General features: G+C 47.7%; 1 protein-coding gene across 5 annotated transcripts in view; it reads right to left on the reverse strand.

The window, feature by feature from the left end:
• The window catches only part of GALNT13 (polypeptide N-acetylgalactosaminyltransferase 13), a 69,850-nt gene that overhangs the window by 31,582 nt on the left and 22,431 nt on the right, over positions 1–15,837 (reverse strand). For all 5 annotated transcript variants that reach the window (XM_017736057.1, XM_017736058.1, XM_017736056.1 and 2 more), the window contains 4 exons: positions 15,569–15,739; positions 9,906–10,023; positions 4,457–4,637; positions 1,488–1,627 (listed from right to left, as the gene is read on the reverse strand). In XM_017736057.1, the coding sequence (XP_017591546.1) occupies positions 1,488–1,627; positions 4,457–4,637; positions 9,906–10,023; positions 15,569–15,739 (610 nt within the window). The remainder of the gene's footprint in view (positions 1–1,487; positions 1,628–4,456; positions 4,638–9,905; positions 10,024–15,568; positions 15,740–15,837) is intronic.

Genomic DNA, 15,837 nt, shown 5'->3' on the forward strand with positions numbered 1-15,837 from the left:
GAATGTCCATGATCCTCAGCTCCAGGCTGGAAAACACTCGGTGAACAAACATTTCTTTACCAAAAAAATCCCAAAAAAGCCGTTTTCAGTCTCTTTCTAAGCAATAAATGATGATGGAAGGTTCCCCTCAACAGCTGCATATTCCTCGTGTCAAAATATTAATGCCAAACTTCACTCTTCCAGTCTCCTGCTCCATTGGGAGATCAGTGTGGCTGGTGAGCATTTGGAACAGACACTCCATTCAAAGGGAGATTTTTAAGGAGAGGGAACACGTTTGGAAGAGCAACTTCCCCTCGAAAAGGACGTAAAGCAACACAGAAATCAAGAGAAATAAGAACTAAAGAGAACAAAGAGACAAGGAGGGAACTCCAGCACCTGAGTCCTGGCTCCAAAGCCACCTCATGCCCTTGGGAATGGCCCCATTGGCTCTGGACACCTCCTGCTTTCCTGCACTTACTGGTTTCCAGTTCCTACTGGTTTCCTATACTACTCATTTTTCCTTTACTCACTGGTTTCCTGCATTACTGATTTCCTTTACCTACTGGTTTTCCAGTACTACTGGTTTATTCTATTTATTGGTTTCCAGTACTACTGGTTTTTCCTTTACTCACTGTTTTCCTCTACTACTGGTTTCCTTTGTTTACTGGTTTGCTGCACTTACTGGCTTCATTTACTGGTTTGTTGCACTTACTGGTTTGTTGTTACTGGTTTCCTCTCTCACTGGTTTTCTTTCCTCGCAGGTTTCCAGTTCTTACTGGTTCCTTGTACTACTGGCTTCCTTTACTTACCAGTTTTATGTATTTACTGGTTTTCTGCACTATTGGTTTCCTTTATTTACTGGTTTTCTTTACTTACGGGCTTCCAGTTCTTACTGGTTTCTTGTGCTTGTCAGTTTGTTGTAGTTACTGGTTTGTTGTAGTTACTGGTTTGTTGTAGTTACTGGTTTTCCTGGTTTCCTGGACTTACTGGTTTGCTGCACTTACTGGTTTCCTGTAATTACTGGTGTTCTTTACTTACTGGTTTCCTGTACTACTGGTTTGTTGTAGTTACTGGCTGCCTGCACTACTGGTTTCCAGTTCTTACTGGTTTTCTTTACTTGCTGGTTTGCTGTAGTTACTGGTTACGTGTAAGATCGATTTCCTTTGCTTACTGGTTTCCAGTTCTTACTGGTTTCCAGTTCTTACTGGTTTCCTTTATTTATTGCTTTTCCTGGTTTCCTAGACTTCACTGGTTTGCTGGAGTAACTGGTTTCCTGGACTTACTGGTGTTCTTTACTTACTGATCTCCAGTTTGTTCTTTACTTACTAGTTTGTGGTACTACTGGTTTCCTGCACAGGCTCATTTCCTTCACTTCCTGGTTTCCTCTTCTCCTGCTTTCCTTCACTTCCTTGTCTCCTTTCTTTACTGGTTTCCTTTCTTTACTGGTTTCCTTTCTTTACTGGATTGCTGCCCTTCCCAGTTTATTCCACCCCAGGGCAGGGCCGTACCTCTCCCAGGGAGTAGTAGCGCCGCGGGATCTGCGAGTCGGGGTAGACGTTCTCCAGGTACCAGGAGAAGGGTTTGCAGTGGAGGCTCTCCCGGAGGGCCTTCCTGGCAGAAACATCTCCATAATCCACCTTCACCACCCCTGGAACGGGACAGAAGAGCCCATCAGACATCAGCAGCCAGGGAAAATCCCAGAGCCACCTCCAGCTCTCCTGAAGGGCTTTCCTTGGGAAAACATCTCCATAATCCACCTTCACCACCCCTGGAACGGGACAGAAGAGCCCATCAGACATCAGCAGCCAGGGAAAATCCCAGAGCCACCTCCAGCTCCCCTTGATCCAGATCCACGTGCTGGGATTGGGAGCACAGGATGTGAGGGATGAGCAGCTGCCTCTCTGTGGAGCTGTGCATGGGATAATTCATTAATTAGTTAATTAATGGAGCCAAGTGAAATGCTTGGCAAATGAGCTTTTTCCTTTCCAGGCCGTTTATTGATCCGGAAAGGCAGGACCATGGAATTCCTTGATTTCTTCATATTCCAAACTAGTAAAGGAAAACTCCAATTCCTTGGTAATGCAGAGCTACACTAATCCCAAAAGGGGAGTTTTCCTCGCTGCTTTGGGATCTTTTCCCTGGTTTTTTAAATCCAGGTTGGGTTTATTACAAACTCTGGCTCCTGACTCATCTCAGCCCAAATAAAGGTGTTCTTGTTATCCACACAAAACCACAAGAAGGCACCCTTTAAAAATATGCTCAAGATCCCAAAAAATAGAGCTGGGCTCTCTTCCAGCAGAATTTTACTTTCACAGGGATCGGGATTGCTCCTGACTTTTAATTTGGGATACAATCACGAGGTGTGCCCCCAATTATGCTGAGAGTTCTGTCTCACACTGGGAGCTCCTCTCTCTCCTGGGATCCTGGCTCAGGAATGGGATGAATCGGCTCCCAGAGGAGCTGGGGGATGAGGCTGTGCCCATGGATAGCAGAGCCCTCATCACCAACAGGCAAATTCCTTTGTTCTCCCGAAGAATTATCCAGAGATCTCCATTTTCCTCATTAATAGGAAGGGAAAAGGATCAAAAAGCAAATTAAAAATACTTAGGAGTATTTCTGATATTTAAGAATGCCCTACTAAAAAAAAAAATCAATTATTTCCTACTTTTTTTTATGGAGAATTTCCATTAAAATGTTCCTTTTATCTCCCTTCCCCCCTCTCCCTTCCCCCCCCATTTGCTTCTTAATGCTGGGGAACAACCTCATTATAATTTATCAATTAATTACTACAGATATTAATGAATAACTTGGGAACAGATCAGGGAATACAGAGAGCACCTATTCCCAAATTCTTCCACATGACTGAAATTTGGGATTACACAAACCTTGTCACTGGCAGTGACCTAATTCCACCCTTTCCCTGCAATCCCATTTTCTCCAAGGGTTCTCTGTTGGAATTTTGTATCAAATCCTGGGAATGAGTAACTGGGAAGAAGAGAGCAAACACTTAGGAGCACTAAATTCCAGCTGGATTTGGGCTCATTCCAGAAGGGAAAGGCAGTTTTTCCTCATGGAAAAACAAGGAATAACCTCACAATAAATATAAAAGGCCGTTTGGCATTTCACCCTAATTTTTCTGTTTAAAAGGAATAGTTTCCTTAGAAATTGTTGGGACAAAATCCATGAGGGAGAGATCCATAAATATCTTTTTTTTTTCACCATTACCAGGCACTTAAAATGAGCACAGACTTTTTTAAATTTAAATTTCCTGTCTCATTAAGGGATTTCCAGGATTGGGAATATTCTACGAGCACATCCTATGCAGCCACAGAAGAAGTGGGATACTATGAGCAGAATCCCAGAGCTCCAACTTTCCAGCTGGGATTAAATGCTGGTTCCTGATGTCCTGAACCTCTGGAAAAACCAAAGTCCTGGAGCAGCTTGTGGAAAACAGCAGCTGGAACAGGCTGAGGGATAACACCAGCAAATTGAGCAGGAGTTGAAGCACAAAGCTCACACGGCTCTTATTGACTTTCCAGGGAAAATTGAAGCTGACTCTGCTGCCACGGAATTCCAATGGGAAGGAAGTTTGAAGATGGCAAAATGGGAAAGTTATCTCACAATGATCAGTTCCAAAGGCCATGGCCTCCCTCTACCCCATGCAGGGAAGGTAATTCCTGGTGGTGTGCTCCAAAGGGTTCCTGCTCTCCAGACCATGACCCAGAACACCTCTGCTGTCCCTCCCACTGATGTCTTCTCTGGGAAACCCTGGAGATTTTAGGGATAACCTGGGCCCCTCAGCACAAGGAGGACATTGAGGGGCTGGGGGTGTCCAGGGAAGGGAATGGAGCTGGGAACAGGCTGGAGAATTCCTGAGGGAGCTGGAAAGGGGCTCAGCCTGGAGCAAAGGAGGATCCAGAAGGGAAAAGCTCTGCAGCAGAGCCCTTCCCAAACTTCCCTCACTTTCCTTTCCCCTCACATTTTCTCCCACTTTTTGATTTTCCCCTTATGGCAAAGGAGACCCTGAGGGGCTGGAGGAGTCCAGGGAAGGGAACGGAGCTGGGAAGGGGCTGGAGAATTCCTGAGGGAGCTGGGAAAGGGGCTCAGGCTGGAGCAAAGGAGCTCCGGGGGGACCTTGTGGCTCTGCACAAGTCCCTGACAGGAGGGGGCAGCCGGGGGGGTCGGGCTCTGCTGGCAGGAGGAGGAGAGGGAACGGCCTCAGGCTGGATATTGGGGAAAATTCCTTCATGGAAAGGGTGCTCAGGTGGAGTCCCCATCCCTGGAGGGATTTAAAACCCTGTGGATGTGGCACTTGGGGACATGGGGCAGTGCTGCCCTTGGCACTGCTGGGAATGGTTGGACTCGATGATCCTGGGGAACTTTTCCAACCTAAACAACTCCATGATGCCTCACATTTCCAGCTCCCTTTCTCCAGGAAGCTTTCCAGACCAGGAGACAATCCCAAATCCAGCCTTACCCGGGGAGATGATGTAGAAGAAATCCTTGAACTCGTCCATCCAGACCTCGGCCAGCCTCCGGTTGTTCTTGTTGATGACGTGGCCGGTGCCTCCCGGGAACGTGTAGGGCGTGGCCTTCCGGAAAACGTGGCCAACGTGGGAGCAGGTGACGATCTCCAGGGAGCCCCCACACTGCCAGATCTGCAATGGGAACACGGCAAGTGTGGAGAGAACAGCCCCAGACGCTGCAGGGGCGGGCGGCGTGGGAGCCGCGTCCCCGTTTGTCTGCCCACGCCATTTATCTGGGAGTTCAAGGGAATGCGAAGGGAAAACTCAGGGATACAGCTCTGCGTGGCAACAAACGTGCCCAGAGTGGAAGTGCTGGGAAAGGGTCACTTGGATTTGTGTCCTTGGAGCACAAACAAGGCCCCATCCCACCCATCTTTTAATGGATTCATGGAGGCCATGGGTTTTCCAGGATTCCATCATATATCAAGGAACAGAGCAGAACTTCTACCTGCACACTCATACAGATATCAAATGTTCATCGATTTCTATATACAATTATCTGTATTTATATATTTATCTTTATTTACATTTGATAGATGTATTTGAATGTAAGTTTTTCCAAGAAGAATGCTGCCCATGGCCACCCTGAGGAAAGCCCCAGCATTCCCGGGATATTGTCACACACAGGGACACAAAGCAGCACATCCCAGCCCCTCAGAGGTGCAGAATACCAGGTGTGTTCTCTGCCTCACGTGCAGGTGAGATCCTAAAAATCCCATAATAAATAACGAAGACAATGTGGGGAACTCTTCCCAGATGGAAATTTTCCCTTCCAGTGCTGGAGCCCAAATCCATGCTCGGGACAAGCTCCGTGCCCTTGGTGTGATGCCCAAATACAAAATGTGATGGAATCCTGGGATTCAGAACTTTGGTTTAAATAAAATAACAAATCTTGCTGCTGGATCACTATGGAGTGAGACAGGCAGGGAACCCTGGAATTATTTTGGTTGGAAAAGACCTCCAAGATCACGGAGTCCAGCATCAACCACATCCACCACTGATCCATGTCCTCAATCCATGGCTTTTAAATCCTCTGGGATGGGGACTCCACCAGTGCCCCGGGCTTTAGTCCTCTCCTAAGCAGCCAGAAGGATCCAAATGATTTATTTCAATGGTTTATTTCAATGATTTCAGTTCTTTTATTTCAATGATTTCAGTTCTTTTATTTCAATTCTTTTATTTCAATTCTTTTATTTCAATTCTTTTATTTCTTATTTCAATTCTTTATTTTGATTATTTATTTCAATTATTTTATTTCAATTCCTTAAATTATTTATTGCAGTTATTTCATTTTAAAATTTTAATTCTTTTACTGCAATTATTTACTTCATTTTTTAATTTCAATTATTTACTGCAATTATTTTATTTCAATTCTTTTATTTCCAGGCCACTCCTGGCATTAAATCCCTGAGTTTTTGGGGAGTTTTAAACAGAAGCTCTGGTGGAATCTTGGAATTAGAGCTCCTTGACAGGGACCTGAGTTACCATGGCAACCACGGCAGATTTAGTTAATTAGGGCTCCCTCCTTTTCCAGAATTCCATGAGAATGAGGAGGGATGGGTTCTGTGGGATCAGCAGCAAAATATCCCAGAGTTTAATTGCTCAGTGACTCTGGGGGAACTTTGGGATGAGGGATGAAGGGAATACCAGAGGGAGCACGGAATAAATTCCAGAATATTTACCAGGGATGTGTCCATGGAGCAAACTGGGAGCATGGAATTACCCCAAATATACCTCAGGGAATCAATCCCAAATATTCACCAAGGATGTGCTCATGGAGCAACCTGGGAGCATGCAATAAATCCCAAATATACCCCAGGGATGTGTCCATGGAATAAATCCCAAATATACCCCAGGGACGTGTCCATGGAATAAATCCCAAATATACGCCAGGGATGTGTCCATGGAATAAATCTCAAATATAGCCCAGGGATGTGTCCATGGAATAAATCCCAAATATAGCCCAGGGATGTATTCCCAGAGTGACCTGGGAGCATGGAATAAATCCTGAAACATTCACCATGGATGTGTCCATGGAGCAATCTGGGAGCATGGAACAACCCCAAATAATTCCATGGAATAACCACAAATATACATCACAGATGTGTTCATGGAGAAATCCGGGAATAACCCCAAATATACCCCAGGGATGTGTCCATGGAATAACTCCAAATACACCCCAGGGATGTGTCCATGGAATAACTCCAAATACACCCCAGGGATGTGTCCATGGAATAAATCCCAAATATAGCCCAGGGATGTATTCCCAGAGTGACCTGGGAGCATGGAATAAATCCCGAAATATTCCCCATGGATGTGCTCATGGAGCAATCTGGGAAGAGCTGGACACGCCAGGAAGGAGGACAGCCAGTTTTAGGTGCCCTCCATCCCAGCTCCCAGCATTCCCTTGCTGTTTTCCCCTTCCAGCTGGCAGGAAATTCCTCCCATGCCACTGTTTTAAAATATCCCTTCCTGGACACTTTTCCAGCCCATTTTTGGCTCTCCTTGGAGCAATCCCTGTGCCAGCTGGGATTGGGTGTGGGGGAACCTGCACCCTCCTCTTAGGAAAAGGGATTTTTCAATATTATTTAAAAATCCCAAACAAATCAAACTTCTGGGATACTCCCTGGGAATGTGACTGCTTTCCAAAAGTTCCCATCCTGCCTAAGGATTACGGGATTTCAGGGATTCCCTACCCAGGGACTGTGTTCCCTACGCAGACTATGGAATGCATTCATCCCTCGCTGGTTTGACTCCAGGGAGTCAGGGAATGGTTTGGAATGTGAAGGGGAACTAAATCCCATCCCAATCCATCCCATTCCAGGGCAGGGACACCTCCCACCATCCCAGACTGCTCCAAGCCCCATCTAACCTGGCCTTGGACACTTCCAGGGATCCAGGGGCAGCCACAGCTGCTCTGGGAATTCCAGCCAGGAATTCCCAATTCCCAATCTCCCATCCAGCCCTGCCCTCTGGCACTGGGAAGCCATTCCCTGTGTCCTGTCCCTCCAGGCCTTGTCCCCAGTCCCTCTCCAGCTCTCCTGGAGCCCCTTTAGGCCCTGCCAGGGGGGGCTCAGAGCTCTCCCTGTGTCCTTCCCTTCTCCAGGGGAACATTCCCAGCTCTCCCAGCCCGGCTCCAGAGCCAGGATTCTGACTGGATTCTAAAGGAATTAACCCTTCCTGCTCCATATCCATTTCCTGTCACAATTCCCACAACAGCCAAAGCAGGTATTCCAGAGATCAGAACAACTCGGCACTGTCACATCCCTTGGGAAATCCCCTTTTCCCTGTCCCTGCTGCACTTCCAGCAGTGCCAGAAATCCCAAATAAACCCCATCCTACCCCCCTCAGAGCTCACATTCCCTTTCCCAGCCCTGCCTGGATTATCCTAAGGAATAATCTTTTTTTTTTCTGACAGATGGATTATTTTAAATTCCATTTCCAAAGCCATAGTTATTCCTTTTGGAGCATCCAGTTTCCAGGGCATTTTCCAAGTGGGGAAAAAAACACTTGGAGAATTTAACAGGAAACTAAAAATTGCAGTAATTCCATAAATAAAAATAAGGTTTAGGAATAAATCAGGTTTTCCTTGACTAAAGCAAACCCTTGGAGCTGTAAGAGATTCCCGCCAGGAATTATTATTATTTTTCCCTAATTAAAAGACACTCCTAAAAGGAGTCATTAAAGACCCATCAGCAACAAGAAGCAGCCAGAAGAAAAAACCATGGATTTTCCCCAAATAATCCAATTATACCCCATGGATGCTCCTCCTGGAAATGCCTCTGAGAGCAAAAACGCTGGAAATCCTTTCCATTATTCTTTGGGATAGTGCTGGAGCTGGATGCAGGTGAGACAGTCAGACACGATCCAGGAAAAGCAAAGGCACTGGGTAACGTTTTTGAGGATTTGGGAATTATGGGGGCTTGGGGTTATTTTTTGGGATTTATTTTTTGGAGGTTATTTTCATTATTCTGGACCAATCCCACACCTCCTCCCTCCCACTTGGTGATAAAATCCTGGATGCAAGAACAGCTCCAGGAACATCCCCGTGCCTCACTCCAACCCCAGTCATCTCCCACGCCATGACCTGCTCCCGGTGCTTTCCTGACTGGAGATATTCCCGAATCCCGCTGGATAACGGCAGCTTTGGAGCTGCAGGAACCTCCCCCATCCCTTGGCTCTCTCAGCTCCCAACTTCCCACAGATTTGTTCCCTCAGCCAGGATTTGAACCCCTTTGCTGTCCCTGATAAAGTGACACAAAATATCCCTGGATTTTCGGCTGGATTTCCTTCCAGAGGCTCTAAATCCCAGCAGACAGCAGCAGGTGATTCCCTGGCCTTCCCATGGCAATATCCCGATTTATTTCCGTTCCTGACCCCATTAATTCACTGGTTTAGGGTGGGAAAGGCACATTTTTCATGCTTTAACAGTGCCTGCCACTCTGCTCCAGGGATCTCCTCTGAAACATAGAAAACCAGGGAAAAGAATTCCCGCAGAGGGGCCTAGGCACATCCAAGGAGGAATTTTAGGGGTTAAAGCACCAAAAAATATGGGAATCTCCTCATTTGAAGCATCCAGGCTCAGGAAGGGAACAGAACCTCTGATTTTCCTGCAAAGGGAACAATTGAAGTCCAGAGGAATGGCCTGGAAAAGCTTTCAAATTCCCTGGAAGAATCTGCTTCCTAATAACCTTCAGAGGGGTTCCTGGCATGGCAAATGGTCCTGGTTGAATGGAAAAGAGAGGAAAAGGGGGGAAGGGGCATTCCCAGGATGTGCTGTGGGGACCAGGCAGGGATCCCGGGGGTTATTCCCAGAATTCAATCCATAAATTTGGACACATCAGAGGAGTTCAAACATTCCCATTCCCAACATCCTTTCCAGCCATTCCTTAGCAAAGCCTCAATTTCCCACTTTTCCTTTCTATCCCAAGGGCAGTGACTGAATGGATTTCCCTCCGAGGTGGGGCACACACCTATCCCAGCAGGAGTATCAGCATTTTCCGCAGGATATGGAATTCCCCTGGCACAGACCCAGAATTCCAGCCAGAACTTGCAAGTCCATGATGTCACCATTCCCAAAACGTCTTTAAAACGTATTTTTAATGTCATTTTTAAACATAAATTTACATCAAATTCCCAGTGGGCACGTCGTTTCTTCCATGAAGGAACGACTAAAATATCTGGAATTTTGCAGGGATAAAAACCCCCCAAAATTAAAACATTTCATGCAGCAAAAAAGCCCCACAACACCCCGACGAGGCTTCCCCAGATTTTAAGAATTCCATTTAACCCATGACTTGCAGGCCAGCTAAAGCAGGAGCTCCCTGAAGGAATGACAGCACAAACAGGGGGGAATTCTTTTTTTGGGGGGAAGAGAAAAGGAAGGAAAACAGGAATTACCCTAAAGGACATTTCAAGATTCTCGCCACCCCAGATATCCATTCCTGCATCGTAAGTTCCTATCTCTTCAAAGTAGCTCCTGTCAATAGAAAACAGGCCACCAGCCATAGTTGGGGTCCTGGGTGGGAAACAAACAGGAAAAAAACAAAGGAAAACAGGGGGGAAAAACAGGGAGAAAGGAAAGAAAAAAGAAAAAAGACCTTTTAAAGGAAACTCTGGAATTTACAGCACATTTCACTGCCTCACACATTGCAATTCTAGGGAAAACAAGGGGAAAATGAGAATTTTAACTGGATTTTTCCTGCTCTTCCCCAAAATCTACGGAATTTGGGCCCAGCCATGCTCCAGGGCTGCCCCCATTTCCATGGATTATTTCAGGAGAACTGTGAGGGTAAAGTGGGTGGAATTTGGGCCTCCTCAGTGAACAGCTCTCCAATTCCAGTTGGGAATGATTGGGAGGAGTTGGATGGAAAGAAGAAAAGACCTTTTAAAGGAAACTCTGGAATTAGCAGCAGATTTCAGTGCCTCACACATTGCACCACACAGCAATTCTAGGGAAAATAATGAGAAAATGAGAATTTAAATGGATTTTTCCTGCTCTTCCCCAAAATCTACAGAACCTGGGCCCAGCCACACTCCAAGGAGCAATAAAGACAATTTTAACTGGGTTTTTCTTGCTCTTCCCCAAAACTCACAGAGCTCAGGCCCAGCCACACTCCAGGGCTGCCCCCATTTCCATGGATTATTTCAGAACTGTGAGGGTAAAGTGGGTGGAATTTTGGGCCTCCTGAGTGAGCAGCACTTCAAATCCAATCGGGAATGCTTGGGAGGAGTTTAGTGGCTTGGCTTTGCCTCAGAGGGAGCCCAAAACAGCAGCAAATTCCCAGGAAAATCTCTCCTAACAGGATTAGAAATCCTTACAACAGGCAAATCCCCAGTGCTTTGTGTGGGGATGGCCTATTTCCCTGGAAATGTCTGCTCCCTGTTTTCCAGCACCCAAAGCCTACACAAAACCGGAATTCCCAGCCCAGCTGGTGGGAGCACAGGGATTTGGGAGGGAACAACTCAATCCCAAATCCCAGCTTTCCTCTGAGTTGTCCCAGCACAGCCAAAGGGGTTGGGGGCTCTGCTCATCCCAGCACCATCTCCTGAGGTCCCAGCATCCCTAAACCTGTGGGATTTGGTGGTGAGGACCTCTGGGAACACTGAGGTGTCACAGAATCCTGGAATGGGTTGGGTTGGAAGGGATCTTAAAGCCTATCCCATTCCATCTCTGCCATGAGCACGGACACATTCCACTATCCCAGGTGATTCCAACGTGGCCTGGAACACTTCCAGGGATCCAGGGGCAGCCACAGCTTCTCTGGGAATCTGTGCCAGGGCCTCCCCACCCTCACAGAGATGGATCAGGGATCAGCCACATTCCCATGCTCAGCTTCCAAACCGAGGCCAAGCGGGTGACCCTGGATTGGGAGCGTGACTCCAGCCCAGCCCATCCCAGTGCCACCACAGCAGGACCAGTAAGGGCAGCTGGCAGGCCAAGGATGAGCTCCTCCCTCCAGGAATTCAGCAGCCTGCTTGGGAAGGCAGTGGGAATGTCAGAAACCCAGGTGCAGCATTCCCATCAGCAATCCTGCCCACATTCCCTCAGCTTCCAGGGGAGCTCCTCTGGATCCTGCCCTGAGCAAACACTGACACACAACAAACTCCCAGCAGCAAACGCTTCCTGAAAAATGCAGGAAAGAGCTGCCAGAGGGACTCCATGGGAGGTGCCATCCATGGAATTGCCTGGCATGGATCAGATCTCCCTTCAGAAGCTTCCGTGTGTCCCCCAGGGAACGTGGACTGGCTGCAGAATTCCCTGCGCACAGAGCCCAGCGGTGCTCTGGACACAGCCCTGCCACCGAGGGGTCCTTATTTCTTCTCCAACTCCACAAATCCAGGGATTTTTGCCTGCTGTGTATTTCCTCTTCCACAACAGCTGCCCATCATTCCCCCTAAGAATTCCCACCGTTTTTCAAGGAAAACCCACCGTCCCCAGCGCTCACCTTCCTCCCCTGCCCTCAGCACCAAAGCTCAGTGAATTCACCCGGACAGGGATATCCCACTGTGACAAGGCCTAAGGATTGGTAACATCTCCAGAGCCGGAGTTATCCCAGTGACAACGGAATTTGCAGCATTCACATGGAATCAGATAAAATCCTGAGGTGCAGCCAAAAGCAGGGAATAGTCTTTGTTATCCAGAAAAAATTCCCTAAAAAGCCACTGCAACAAATCCCTGGGGGCTGCTGGACCTTTGGAGCACGACACCAACCCCTGGAATTCTGCATGCTCCAAGGCTCAGGGAATACCTGCACTCCAACCACAGCTCCTCCTGAATTTCTGGAGAAGACACATTCCAAGCGATCCCAGTGGAAGTCAGAGAATGGAATATCTGCCTGGAGCAGCTCTGACTCCAGAAGAATCTTTAATTCCAGGGTTTCTCCTGGATGGCCCCTCAGTTTGGAATTTCAGCAAAGACTCTTCAGGAGCTGCAAGGTTCCAATGCTCCTTCTGCTCCTGATCATTGTACGGAATTATGGAATCATGGAATGCTTTGGGATCAAAGGGACCTTAAAGCTCCTCTATCCATGGGAAGGGACACTTCCACTATCCCAGGTTGCTCCAACCTGGCCTTGGCCATTCCAGTGATGACATTCCAGCCTGCTGTAGGTGGTAAAAAAAACTGGAAATACATCCGAAATCCTCCAAGGAATTCCAGGATCTGACCAGCACCAACTTCCATGGCCTCATCCCCATGGATGCCCTGACCTGAATCCAGTGCCTGGGCCAGTCCCCGTCCCAAAAACTTCCCACCTCCATCCAGCTCCTCTGAGCGTTGGGAAAGGCTCCAGCTGCCTCACAGATCCTGGGATTCCTTGGGATAGAATCCCATTTTAGATTATTTTGGGGAAAGGCCATTCCCACCTGGTGTTCATGGTGGGAAAGGGAGAAGAAAGTGAGGAGCAAAGGGATCTGAGGTTGGGATTAAAACCCAGGAGAAGGAATAGGGGCAGAGTGGTAGAAATGGGGAGTGTGAAAAGCAGGAGCAGCATTCCAGGATGGAATCTGGCTCAGCACGGAGCTGTCCAAGGTGTCCCCGCTCAGCACAGCCATTCCCTTTGCCAAAAGCACGGCAAACAATCCATCTTTTCCAAGGGATGCTGCAGCTCCTTCCCGGCCGTGCCGCAGCACAACGAGCCCTGGGATGTGCACAGCAGAGCCATGGAATTCATTACCCTTTCCCACTAACCCTGGAGATTCCAGGGAAAGCAGATCCATGACTCAGGATGGATCAGCTCCTGAAATTCCCCTGGCAAACCTTCCGGCACTACCCAAATCCATGGACCAAAAAGAGTCAGGGACCCTTTCCCAGGAGTTCAGCACTTCCTGCCTTTAATTCCATCAGGGTTAACGGGATAATTCAGGGAATGGGATGGCTCAGCTCTGTCCAGCCCCACCACCAGCTCTTTTTCGGAATCCATCCTCATTTTTTCCATAAAAACCCTTCTCCGATAACAAATCCCACATAAATAAGAAATCCCATCTAAAATATTCCATGGTTGGATAATTTAAGAGCTACAATCTGAAATTTAGGGAGCAAAGGTCAGGATTTATCCCTGTTCTTACAGAAGAAAAATTCTTTGGAGTGGAATTTGTGTGGATTACATGGATTTGAGATGGTCCAGAAGCAGAGTTTGGGTGCAGCAATTCCAGAACAGACACGGACAAAGCGGAATCCAGGGATATTCCTATTTCCTCCCGGTTCCACTGATTACAAAGCAACAGGATGGATAAAAACGAGGCTGGAATGACATTACAGGACAGGGAAAGCAACATGGAATAAAAACTGAACTCGGAATTTGCTTCTAAGTTGTGGGGTTAGGCTGGGCTTTATTCCATCCCTCTTTTTCCTGGAATATTCACTGGCAGCTGCCAAAACTCTTTGTGACAGGGGTGAAATACTATTTTTGTCATGGAATTGTTGAGGTTGGAAAAGGCTTCCAAGGTCATCGAGTCCAACCTATTCCTGATCCCCACCTCCAGGGATGGGGATTCCAAACCTCCCTGGGCAGTTCCAGTGCCTGAGCACCTTTTCCATGGGGAAATTCCTCCTGATATCCAACCTGGCACAGCCTGAGGGTGGAATGCAGCTCTTTGGATGTGGAATTTGGGGTTGTTCCCCACACCTCAGGGCCGATGAACACAGTGGAGCTGTTGGGTTGGACTCGATGGCTTTTCCACCCTGATAATTCCATGATTCCGGCATTCTCTGACACCAAAGACTGAAATGCCTGGACTAAAGCCCAAGACTTTGGATTTAATCCAGCCTAAAGCACCAACCCTTCACTCTCAGCTCTTTGTGGCAACTGTGGCACAGGTGACATTCGTCCCTCTGCCCCCTTTGCTTCCCAACACCCATTTTATCCAGAGAATCCCCCAAAATTCCAGGCAAAAACTGATGGGGGAAAAAAAAGGAATTTTAAAAAAAACCTTATTTTTTTTTTTGGTTGATTTATTGATTTTAAAAGTCAATTCTGTGTCTGAGCCAGGACTACTTTTGAGCCCTGCTCCATTTCAAGGTAAGGAAATAAAAACTGGGATTGCATTCCTTTGAAAATTCCCTGTGCCCAGGAATGGGTTCCGGAGAGCCAGGATGGATGGAGCTCAGCACGGCTCTGCAGCTCGTTAGGATAATTAACTTTCCCAATTTCCATGCACACCTGAGCTGTAATCAAGAGCTGCTGGCCTGATCCACAGCCCAGCGGGGAGATTTTGGATCAGGAGGAAAACAATTCCTGGGACTCCAAAACAGCCTCTGATGGCCAGGGCCTGCCTGCTTTTCCTGGGAATAAACCCCAAATCAGCCTTTCCCTGATTCCAGGCTTTCCAGGACAATCAGGGACACAAATTTCAATTTGGAAAGGTTTTTCCTGCCCTTCCATCCCTTCCTTGCCTGGACACACTGACCCTTGAGCTGCCCCTCCCTTCACCTGCCCGCTCCAGGCATCTGCAGGACAGGAATTCCACCCACTTCCCGGATTTAAAACCATTCCATGCACTCGGGAAACCTTTCTTCATCCTTTCTGGAACTTTGCAGGAAGCCCCAGGAGCCACTGGAGCTGAGCAAACATCCCATGGCCAGGAATTTATTCCATTTTTTCCCTTTCAGCTCCATTTCCAATCCTGGGAGAGGTTTTGTTCCACTCTATGATTCCAGCAATTAAATGGAAGAGGTCAGGACATGCTCTTGGAGCATTTTTCCCTCAGGGTGCTCTGTTATCAATCCTATTTTCCAAGCAATAAACCAGGAATTTAAGTGCAAATCACTGGGGTTCTACACTCAAAAAAGCTCTGAAAACCTTTGGAATATCTGCCTTAAATTCCCAAAAACCAGGAACAAAAATCCACTCACAGCAAATTCACAGAGGGAGCTGCGCAAGCAGGAACATTTGCAATTCCTGAACGTTGGGAAAAGATGGAATGGGGTTTGCCAGCTCCGAGCCCCACGCTGCAGCAGCAAGGACACATCAGGATGGGGCCTTCCCTGCGGTTCTGACTGCGATCCTGCAGCGGGATTTTGGGAATCAGGGGGGATTTTGTGGGAACAGAGGGGCACTGACCTGACAGGCAAGGTCCTGTCCCCTTTCCTGCGCTCCATCTCCCTCTGGGGCACGGGATACCAGCGGAAGTTCAGCTTCCAGTTGAAGCCTCCGTAGGTCATGTCCGAGCCCGCCATGTACTCGAAGGTGTCGTCACTGATCACGTCGATGATGGGACACACCACGGTTTTCCTGGGAAAAGAAACCGGGAATCTGGGGGTTATGGTGGTGTTTGGTCACCGTGGGAGGTGGGAGGGGTTGGGGGGTTGGCTGGGGGGGAAAGAAAGGGA

This window comes from Corvus brachyrhynchos, unplaced genomic scaffold (assembly GCF_000691975.1).
Source record: "Corvus brachyrhynchos isolate BGI_N302 unplaced genomic scaffold, ASM69197v1 scaffold45, whole genome shotgun sequence".
Classification (NCBI taxonomy): Eukaryota; Metazoa; Chordata; class Aves; order Passeriformes; family Corvidae; genus Corvus; species Corvus brachyrhynchos.